The following is a 12,034-nucleotide window of genomic DNA, read 5'->3' as shown; positions in this document are numbered from 1 at the left end:
TGTGACAATGTCACACGAGATGGGACATGTTAATAAGAAACACATAAAGTTTATTAAATTTTTAAAAAATGGACATGAAACTTTATCCCGACTGGCAGGATGAGGTTTCATGTAGGGTTTAAAAAACTTTAATAAAGTTTTAGTGAAATTTATTAACATGTCCCATCTCATGTGACATTGTCACATGAGGGGGACATGTTAAGGATTTTTTTATTTTTAATGTTTGAACAACTTTCAGCGATCTCCCTGAGGCAGCACTTAGCCTCAGGGTGATGTGCGCATGTACGAAAGAGCGCACTCTCGCATTTGGGGAATCCCCCCCACCCACTCAGGAAGCGCATCGCGCTTCCCGTCGGGTGGGCTTTAATTGGCCCGCCCACTTAAAATGGCGGCGGAGCCTGCTTCTCCAGCGGGGATCGGCTCTCCGCCCGCCGGAGATTGGGTCGGGCCTGCCTGCCCGGTGGCACCCATTAACATGTAAGGCTGTATTTTATGAATTCATGCTCTCACTGGCATGCATATTAGAAATTCAAGCATGAATTCAGTGCAAGATTTCCCATCCATTAAAATCAATTTGTCCAATGTTGGTATATTCCAGAAAAACCAAGAAAATACTTGGTATAAAGGGATGACTTCAAGGAGATGAATTGAACTGCATTAATAAACTGTGTTAATCAGTAGTCTCCATTGTTGCATGAAAACAGAATAAACGCAATTTTAAACCAAAAGAATGTGATCAGTAATAGCTGACAAAAAACAAAGATCAGTGAAATTGGCCAAAAAAAACTGCAACCATTTGAACTACTAAGGCCGATGTAGCTGCAAAAAAAAAAAAGGGACACAATCCCGCCTGGAATTTTTCCAGGATTCTCCAGCAGCAGTCAGTGGAACCCGAGGATTATCACCTGTGTTCTGCTGAAGCTACAACAAGAGATCAGGGGAACCCTGAAAAAATTCATGGCTGGGTTCTTTAAATGGTTACAACTAACTGTTAGGGATCAGGTTGAACAACTTGATTAAAGCTAGTCCTCAAAGATTTTTGTACAGACAGTGGTTTAATGGCTCTATTCTAAAACATCTAGACTTATAAGAAATAACAATCTCTAAGGAATGATTTCTCTTACCTGTGTGAGTCCGTCTGTGTGCCTTGAGGTGTGAACTCTTTGTGTACACTTTGTTACATCCGTCAAAGTCACACCTGTGTATGCGACGCTTCTTCTGAGTGTCTGGGGATTCAATTGGGTGTGGTCTTGATACAGCATGTACAATAACTGAAGGAGTATGGCTCCTGATAGAATAGAAATGAAGTATCACATTTCAACTGTTCAACCAACAATGGATTCCTCATGCATTGATATTACAAGTCCATTTGTTCTGTATGCTTAGGAGCCGGACTTCAGATAAGATAGTGAAATTATGCGCCTGAGTTCATAACATACGAAAAACATATAGGCTTTTGACACTTCAATACTGATCAGAGGCATTTGTGCAGGCATATTTATTTGTAATGGCCCCCAGCAAAGACTGTTCAGAACATACAGCCATTTAAATACTCAGGAGTGTGTGTTCTATGACACACAAAGTGTGGTTTCAGGGATTCAATTCCCTTTGTTGTGAACAGATAATTTCTTTGTAGAGGATCACTCGCTGAGCACCTCAGAACTCTGCTTGTTCATCTTTTACCCATAAAACACAGTGCGAGGGCTGCTCATGCTACAACACTTTTGATACATTATCCGACACCAGATAAAAAGCAATTAGAGCCAACAGACTTTGCAAAGTAACAGGCCCAAAATGCATTGCATTAAGGATTTTGGCTGAATCTTCCTCAGTCCAAAGAGGTTCCAGAACGAACTTCATTGATTTGTACACTTCTTCAGTACATATCATCGATAGGTATAATATTTATAAAGGTCATTTCCTTTCTATGGATTTACCTTTGTTGACATTTTACCTGGCTGTAAAGTTGGAGGTGAGCCTGCCTCCACATTGCCAGGTTGCTCTGAAGTGATTTTATGACCAACAGGCTGTTAAGTGGCATGAAGGGGGACTCCATCCCCATCTGGGAGGAATCCAGCCTCCAAGAACTGTCAGCCAATCAAATGGCCAACAGCTCTTTAGTTCCAGCATCAGAAGCACAGGCCACTGCTGAGGCTACAGCCCCCAAAAAAGAGACACTTTGGACCCTGACTTAAGGTAAGTCTGGAGTTTTGCTGTGGCCAGGTTGGCAGGCCCCGATGAGCAAAGTAGGAGAAATGGAGGGTGAGAGTAAAACAACCTAGGGGGCGGTGATTCTCCATTGGGCACAGGGTGCCTGAACAGGAGGAACCCAGCACCCTAGCCCAGCAACAAGGCAGCCAGGTTTTACCTGGTTGCCTGGGCACCTAACTCTGGCAAAAATCTGCTAGTGCAAAATCCCAACAGCAGAGGGAAGAGGCCCTTAAGTGGCCATTAATTTGCTATTCAAGGGCCATAATTGGTCCATAGGCACACGCCCAACGTCTTCCCCTCCAAAGGCAAAATCCAAGTGGAGGCGGGTAGGCAATGGACCTGGTGCCATCCCATCCACCCCACAACCCACACCAGGTGGGGTATAAAATTCCAGCCCTGGTCTTAATTTTGCATTAGGAGCCAAGTTCAAAGAGAATATAATTTTGTGGATCATACACAAAATAGCTGACTAAAAGTTTGAAAGCAACATGAGGGTGAATAGCTAAATGTACTTCAAACTGAAACCATCTATTCTCTCTTGTTTCAATTCATACATCAGATCTTGCATTGTAAAAAGGGCTAGATATCCCCATTAGTGTTGAAATTGCATTTAAGCAATTTTTTTTTGGAAACCTCATCATATTCTTCCCACATATCAAAGTGAAGTGTTCAAGACCAATGCAAAATTGGTGAGCACTAAAATCAATAAGTTTACAAAATTGCAATAGCACTTACTGAAAGATAGAGCAGACATTTTCTGGGGTGGGCGGGGGGGAGGGGCGCAGGGGTGGGGTGGGTGTTATTGTTGCATTCCTCCTCGGTGTCTCATGACAAAAATTAGGCTGTATTGCTGCAAAATTATATTTTTGCATCAAGCTTACTTACACTGAAATAGGATCCTGGCTGATAATACTAAAATGACAAAAATAGATATTTATTGTCACTGGCAGCTAACCTAATCTTATTCTCACTTATAGTTAGGATCATTCTTTTACAGACTCATCTATCAACATTGGAAACATGATATGAAGTAAATACATCAAATATATTCTTTATAGAGAGAATTTCATAAGTGAATGACATGGCCCAGGTTTTCAACACAACAGAGGTGCTCTTCATCGTGACGAAAATAGCAGAAAGGGATGAAAATCCTAAATCCCATCCCTGAACACATTTCCTATTTTTATGGGTGCGGCACCGGATTCAGGCTGGGGTTTGCGCATGCATGCTTTATGGAGGCAGCTGGCTATTTAAATCATCAGCTGCCTCCACTGAAGTAGGATTTTGGTTGGCCAGGAATGTGACCAGGTAAGAGCTGGTCTGAACTTAGTGGATTCGTTTGGATAGCTAGGGTACACCTTTGGAGAGGTGCAGTACTCCTTTGGATATGGCCCTGGGACACCTTTTGGAGAGGTCAGGCACCCTTTGGGATTATTAAAAATAGACAGGATTGTGCATAAAAAGTGCAGAAACTCATTGGAACTGTCAAAGCTCATTAGAGCTGTCAAAGGATTTAAGTCTGCTGGGCTTTAAATTTTAAAAAGTACGGAGTTCAAAAAAAAATCAGTGCTTGATATTTCATTCTGTCTGCTGACATAAACCTGTGGGTTATCATTATAAGATTTGTGCTGCAACGGGAGTATGAGGCACCGTGGAGGTGGGTAGAGGGGCATGGGTTTGCATAGGGGGTATGAGGGGCCATGGGGTGAATGGGGGCATGAAGTGGCATAGGTTGTCATGGCTGGGGCATGGGAAATGTGTGGGACCTGGGGATTCTCCCGTCTTTGTGCACCTGATCTGGGAGCGAAAATCTGGGCCCATGTCTGTATTAAATAATATAGTTCTGTCAACTTATTTGACGCTTTAGTAATGCAATGCAAGAAGTACATTTAAACCAATTTGCTTAAATGTAATTTTAACAGGGATCATGTGAGGTGCTGAAACTTGATGCTGATGGGGAAACCGTCACCATCATACAAAGAACAAGCATTTATATAGAAACAACATACTGCGGATACTGGAGATCTGAAATAAAAATAAAGTGCTGGAAAAACTCAGCAGGTCTAGCATCTGCACAGAGAGAAATAGAGTTAACACTGAGTCCAATAGAACTCTTCTTCAGGACTGAGCGTTTATATAGTGCTTTTCTCAAAAGTGCTTCCTGACCGATTGAATATTTTTGAAGTGTAATCAATGCTATAATGTAGGGAAACATATTAGCCAAATTACATACAGTGAGGTACCACAAATAACAATAACATAAATGAGCATCTGTTTTCTAAGTGTAATGAATAAGACCATCAGATCCCAAAAGCTACCTTTATATTTACTCTCTTCCCATCAAACATTCAACTCTTCAGAGAGGCTCTCTCTCTCCAACTGTCCTCATATCATAGTGGCTCCCTTTATTTCCAACTCATTCCACTCCTTAATGCCAGTCCTAATTGTAGCTTCTACCTGCTGTTGCTGGTTGGTTCTGACCCTGAATACTGTACTCTGCTGACACTGGCAGGAAGAGGTTTAGTCAATGGAGCACTGCAATTTCCCAGCCATGTCTACTGGGGCAGCAAATCAGCTCCTGAAGTATGTACTTTGCATTCTCTTGGCTGAGTTACAGGTTTCCACATAAAGACACTGGCCAGGATTTTGACATCGGCATGCGGGGACAGGCCTGACAAGTCAACGTGTAAAATGACGCATGATGATGTCGGGCGTGCGTCCTGACGTCATTGCGCATCATTTAGATCTCTCGTTCGGCCATTAGGGAAGTTATTAAGATAATTATCAGCACTGCCCGTCCAACCTTAAGGTTGCTGGGCAGGCAAGGATCCCAAGCGGCATTTGTGTTTTTCAGGAAACCTCATCCACGGGCGGGATGAGGTTTCCTGAAGGTTTAATAAAATTAATAAATAAATTCTGTTAAATTGACAAATATGTCCCAGCTCATGTGACACTGTCACATGAGGGGACGTGTAAATAATTTTTATCTTTCTTTTTAAAACAATTTCAATATGTTCTTAATCTCCCTGAGGCAGCTCCGTGCCTCAGAGATATTTCTGCACTCTTTCTCGCATGTGTAGGCTCCGAATTTCCCTCCTACCCCCCGCCCACACAGGTAACGCTACTGGCCATGCGTCACACCAACTTAAAATGGCCGCGTGGAGCCGAACGTGGGCTGCGATCAGCTCTGCACCTGCTCCCGACCGGCCTGCTGAACATGCAGAAAATTCTCCCCACTGTAAATACCAATTGCATTTCTACTACAAAATTATCTGCTGTTGCCAATCTAAAAGCTCGAAAAGATTCAACTCAAACTCAGACTAGATGCCATCAGCAGGATTCTACAAATAGCAATTTGTTTAGCAACCATTACTATGAGTAAATGAGCAAATTGTAATCCTAAGAAGTTTCAGCTGATGTGTGCAATTGTGTGTATGTGTGTGGGTATGTGAAGGTCATCTTCAAATCCTGGCATCTTTCGGTGAACTTGTGTGTGTGTTTTGATGATTTATCCTCTATAATTTGAATGAAACTGGAACATAAATTTGCTCATACAATCCAAAATAATTCCACTCAATGCTGGAGGTGGTGGCAGAGGTGGGGCGGCTGCATGGTCGGGGCAGTGCAAGTTTGAAGTAAATAATGATCCTGTGTTGTTGAATAGAGCAATTATGTCATAAAGAAATGAACAGTGGATTGTTGTTTCTGTGGTGTATGTGTTGAATTGGCAGCCAGGTTATGTGTGCAGCACTGGGCATGTAGCAGACTGCAACTCAGCAAATGAGGTGGCTATCGTTTGGCTTCGGTGATTTGCATTCACTAAGTAAAATAAAGACAGGGCATATGTGGGTATTGAATTTTGCTAATTTATTTGTGATTTGAAACATTTAAGGCCATTAATGCCCAATGTTAGCTCAATCTAAACTTAAGGGTAATAAAACTATTATTTATACATCAATACTCCACTGCCCCATCTACATTAATGAAAGACAAGTTTTACCAAAGAGATTTTATCTAACCTAGTGCAATTAAAATTTTGACACAAGTTTTCAAAAATAGGTTTCCTCAGCTTTAGGGCTTTAATCTATTTGGACAAATGATCATGTTCATACAAATGCAAACACTTGTTTCTCCAATCCACATGAAAGGGCTTCAAAATAAGTTGGCTTATTTTTCAATAGTTGCTCCTCTGATAGGATTTTAAGGGGAAGGAAGGGGTTGAAAGCAACTTCTATCTTATAAATAGTACCACAGTTCCTATATGCATATAGAAAGCAAGGGTTGCTTAATATGAATTTGATGAGAACGTCAGAAAAGGTTTTATTAAGTGGACTATTTATTTAGAATTCTTCCTAGCAATAATCTAAAGGGAGCTGTTTACAATGATTTTTGTTTAATATGGATCAAAAGAGAATTGGAGTGATATAGCAGCAAAATATATTGTCTTCATGAAATATTGCAGTTTTACAGTAATAGATTATCAATACCATGATTAGATTTCACTCATAAATGTTTTGAATAAGCTAAAAGTCAGGTTTGTATCTAGGAGTATCAACTTTTACTTTTACTAACCTACCCATATGAATATAAGAAATACAAAATTGTGAAACTTTCCTTGGTTTTCTTCAGATTTATTTCTAACATGGACTGTTATGATTTCCCATCTCAATATAATGATTTTGTTCAATAAGCTTCAATGGGAATAAAATTAACCACGCGTTGATCCTCTGTATCCCATGGTTAGCAGCCCTGTGTATTTCTGGACAGTCTATGGCTTATTCCACTGCCAGATTTTGAACTCCAGTAGAAGCAAATGATTCGGGGAAGAAGGTCTTCAATTTTAAATAAGGCCATTGAAATTTATCGATGGATGAGCTGGAAGCAGACTTGGTGATAATATGCTAAATTATTAAAGAAATTATGTACAGTTATAACATACTACAAAGTTTGTCAGATTTTCTGAAAGGATTTTAAAACATTGAGTTACATATTACCAGTAGATTTTTTCTTATTTATCCTTCTAACACTGCAATTTATGCATAAATAGTAAGAAATCCATTGTTGAATAAGGGATTTTTCCTTTGTTTACTGATAGTATCAAATTCAGCTATATCATGAGTGAGATGAATAGATATTACCTACACAAGTTCAACACTATGCAAATTTTCTGCCTCAAATGACATAAATGTGAATATAGAACAAATTATGTTTTTCCATAGTGTACATTAAGCTTGATATGTTTAAATGACAATTCCGAAAGGGCTTCTCCTGCATCACCATATATGGTTCATTCCCAAATGGTTGTTAGCTAGTTGCAGTCTGTCAACTATTTACACTAAACTGGAGGATGGTTCATGCTGGATGTTCCAAATTTCTCAAACTAATTTCATTAAGGAGCCTTGATAGCTGTCAGTGAAAGGGTGCTTTCACTCAGTGTGACTGGACAGGAAAGTGAAAAGTTCAAACACATGACACCACCCAGTCCCCTGTTCCGCAAAACCCATTTTCACAACTATAGACAAACGAGGGAGTGCCAAAACTGTGTTCAGTGCCTCTCCCTGATGGTACAGGCAAGATTAGGAGGTCACTATGAATCCAAAAGATTTCATACCATTATAATTCTACTGCAATGAATTACAAAGCAAACCAGCATTCATTTTTATGAAATAACACTGCAGTTCCATGTATTTTACTTAGTGAAAAATGTAGTTTCCAGGAATGATAAATTTCGATATTATCTGAAAATATTTCTGATTTAAAACATCAAAATAAAGGTTCGGGGTCCCACACTAATTTCAAGTGTTGCATTCTTCAGCACTGACATCCTTTACCTTGATGAGTACACCATTACATTCAACTATTGGTGGGACAAGTTATTTTTTAGATTCTAAATTATCCTCCATTAGTCCTCTGTCTGCAAAAGTTTAGAACTTTGGATTTTTACTGTGGAGCCACTCCTTCAATGTGCTATTAACTGTTTCCTGTTGTTTTGATACTGCCTGTCGGGTGTGGCTGCTTTCAAACACTGATGTCAACATCTAAAAGTAGTTTCAGCTGTGGATCCCACCCACAGGATGTCTGCTACAGAGTCACCACCTCACAAACAGGTTTCCAAAAGGCGCTTTTGTTAGCTTAGTATTTAACATATAAAGATATTTAAGTAGACTTTAGGGTGAAATTCCTGTATTTGCTATAAAGTTGGTGTGAGGTTTTAAGCAGGAAGCAGAGGTTTATACTCAGAAATGACCTTACTGCTAAAATTAGCTTGGATGGGAATTCCACCTCTTTAAATACAGATGAGCGAAGAACTGATTGTCTGTATTTTGCTGACAGTTAATTAAGTATAATCAATAAGTAAATAGTTTTTTTAGATAAGTTATTTTTGATAAAGAGAGCCTTTATTAACATGTGTATGTATTGGGGTGGGGTGGACAGTTTTAAAGCACATTCTACCTTTTGAAAATGAGTAGGGAAATTATTGAACAGTTGGTTTGTGTCCATTATGCAATGCTTCATTTACCATAGAAACAAGTCACTGTGTTATAAAAATGTAATTGCATAACCTGAACATAATGGAGTAGTACCAATAGTGGCAGAGATACAATATAGTCTTACCCCAGAGGCTGGAATATGTGACAGACTGTAGGGGTACTATTACATTCCAGCCATCTTCTTTCCTCAAAAAACAACAACTTGTATTTATGCAGGGCCTTTAATGTAATAAAACATCCCAAAGTGCTTTGTAGGCCTGGATTTTACCTTTGGCAGATGCAAGCGATCAACGGGCCCGGGAGCAGACGGGAAACAGGCCCCCGACAACAATTGGCCCCCGACTGCGATTTCATGCTGACTGTCCAATTAACAGCCAGCCAGCATGAAATGTGTGCTGAAACGCTCAGCGCTGCCGGGTGAGGGCAGGAAGAGGGCAGGTGATGACGTTTTCGTGGGTAAGCGCTGTGAGAGAGCTCCCTGAAGCCACGCAGCTGCCTCAGGGAGTCGCAGAACTGAAAATACTAAAATAAAGGTTTAAAAAGCTGCAGAAAAAATGTCCATGCATCAGAATCAATCACCTGAAAATAAAGCTGATAAAAGTGCTGTCCACAGATATTTATTTTTAATTTTATTTCATAACAGGAATTTCATCCCGTCCTTGGATGAGGTTTGATAAAAAATGCAAAGTCCGCCTGGCCAACCGCAAGATTGGAGGGGCCATGAAAAATCGGAGACAATTGCGCCATTAATGGGCTTAATTGCCCTCTTAATTGTCAGCAGGCACGCTTCCGACTTTTGCGTGCGCCCGCCAAGTGAAATAGGATGCACGCCTGTCAGGTTGGGCGCACGCCCACCTGCGGAACATAGGAACGTTATAAAGCAAAATTTGATACCTAGCCACAGAAGGAGATATTAAGGCAGATGGCTAAAAAGCTTGGTCAAAGAGATAGGTTTTAAGGGAAACAAGAATGAAAATTTTAATAAGAGTGTCACTGCTTAACTGGGTGCCTATGTAGGTGAGTGGGCACAGCAGTGATGGATGAATAGGACTTGATGTGAGTAAGGACATGGGCATCAGAATTATGGATCACCTTAAGTTTCATCAAGGGTAAAATGTGAGCTTACCATAAGAACATAAGAAATAGGAATAGGAGTAGAACATTCAGCCCCTCAAGCCTGCTCTGCCATTCAATAAGATCATGGTTGATCTTCTTGTGTTTCGATTCCCACATTTCCATCTAACCCCGATAACCTTTGATTCCCTTGCCTAACAAGAGTCTATCTACTCCTGCTTTAAAAATATTCAATGACTCCACCCCCACCGCCTTCTGAGGCAGGGAATTCCAAAGTCGCGCAACCCTCAGAGAAAAAATTTCTCCTTATCTCTGTCTTAAATGGGCGTCCCCTAATTTTAAAACAATGCCCCTAAGTTCTGGAATCATCCACAAGAGGAAACATCCTTTTGACGTCCACCTTGTCAAGGCCATACCTTGTATACTTCAATCAAACCACCCCTCACTCTTCTAAACTCGTGGAAACAAGCCCAGTTTGTCCAACCTTTCCGCATAAGACAACCCACTCATTCCAGGTATCAATCTAGTAAACCCCCTCTGAACCGCCTCCAGTGCATTTACATCCTTCCTTAAATAAGGAGACCAAAACTGCACACAGTATTCGAGGTGCAGTCTCACCAATGACCTGTATAACTGAAGCATAACATCCTTACTTTTATGTTCAATCCCTCTCGTAATAAAGGATAGCATTCCATTAGCCTTCTTAATTACTTGCTGTACCTGCATACTAACTTTTTATACTAACATACTAGAACACTTAGTACATGAGAAGTGCATTGGAATAGTTGAGTCTAGAGATAACAAAAGCATAAACTTGGGCTCACCCAAAACTCTACTGTCGATATGCTAACCGTTAAAAATCTCATTCACCTATCATGCCCATGCTCACTGACCTATATTGGCTCCCAGTCCGGCAAGATCTTGATTTTAGAATTTGGAACCTTGTTTTCAAATTCCTCCATGGTTTGTCCCTTCCACATTCTGTAACCTCTCCCCCAGCCCTACAAACCCTCTGAGATAACTGCCCTCCTCCGATATGCATTCCCAAATTTAATTACTCCACCATTAGCAGCTTCACCTACTGCTGCCTCGGTCCTAAGCTCTGGAATTTCCTAAAACTTCCATCTCTCTCCTCCTTTACGATGTTATTTAAAACCTCTCTTTGGCTAAGCTTTTGGGCATTTATCCTATTTTTTTTAAGTGACTTGGCGTCAAATTTTGTTTGATAATGCTCCTCAGAAGTGCCTTGGGCTGTTTTACTATATTAAAAGCCCTAAATAAATATGTTATTATTGTTGTTCTCGACAGAGATAAAATGTGCCACGTTGTTCTGTAAGAATTTTGACTTTAAACATTTCAATGTTAAAGCACAAAGCCAACCTGGAAACCTAGGTGTGATTACTCCCATCCTTTGGCTGGCTGATACGTTAGGTTTCTTTGAGGGCGAGGAACAAAGGAACTCCCAATGTTGGCAGTGCCATATCCTTTGATGTCTGTCTTGTAAGGGTAGGGGGAGGATAAAAGCACCTTTCACAGATTCCATGACCTGAGGCTCCCTAAGTACGAAGCATTGGTCCACCAATGCAGTCTTTGTCAAGTTGAAGCCGAATTGTACAGAATGCACCACATACTTTTCGCTGGGTGACTGTACATGGAGATATTCTTATTCATGATACTTAGAAATAAATTTGTTCCAGATACATGGACAATCTTGGTAAGGCAGTATTTATTACTTTTCTGTGGTTTTCTGACAGTATTTATGAGTTTACTGCACTGCTTGGGGCTGGGGTCAAATGTAGACTAGATCAGGTAGGGATGGCAATTTCTGTTCCCTGAAGGACATTCATGAACCAATTGGACTTTTGCAACAGAGTGACAGAATTTTAAGGGCACAGAAGGAGGCCATTTAGCCCATCGTGTCTGCACCGGCTCTCCAAATGAACATTACAACCTAGTGCCATTGCCTTGCCTTTTCCCTGTACCCCTGCACACTGTTTCCATTCAAATAATAATCTAATGCCCTCTTGAATGCTTCGATTGAACCTGCCTCCAACACACTTCCAGGCAGAGCATTCCAGACCCGAACCACTCGTTGTGCGAAAAAGCTTTTTCTCATGTCACATTTGCATCTTTTGCAAATCATTTTAAATCTGTGCCCTCTTGCTCTCGATCCTTTTATAAGCAGGATCAGTTTCTCCCAATCTACTTTGTCCAGCCCCTCATGATTTTGGACAACTCTATCAAATCTGCTCTTGACC

The 12,034-nt window shown here is 40.7% G+C and overlaps 1 protein-coding gene across 4 annotated transcripts in view; it reads right to left on the bottom strand.

Moving 5' to 3' along the window:
• Window positions 1-12,034, bottom strand: part of LOC144683193 (Krueppel-like factor 3) — an 84,669-nt gene that overhangs the window by 6,048 nt on the left and 66,587 nt on the right. For all 4 annotated transcript variants that reach the window (XM_078546162.1, XM_078546156.1, XM_078546166.1 and 1 more), the window contains one exon: window positions 1,125-1,288. In XM_078546162.1, the coding sequence (XP_078402288.1) occupies window positions 1,125-1,288 (164 nt within the window). The remainder of the gene's footprint in view (window positions 1-1,124; window positions 1,289-12,034) is intronic.

Source organism: Cetorhinus maximus, chromosome 1 (genome assembly GCF_964194155.1).
Source record: "Cetorhinus maximus chromosome 1, sCetMax3.hap1.1, whole genome shotgun sequence".
NCBI classification, from domain to species: domain Eukaryota; kingdom Metazoa; phylum Chordata; class Chondrichthyes; order Lamniformes; family Cetorhinidae; genus Cetorhinus; species Cetorhinus maximus.
This window is presented reverse-complemented; position numbering and strand designations above follow the sequence as displayed.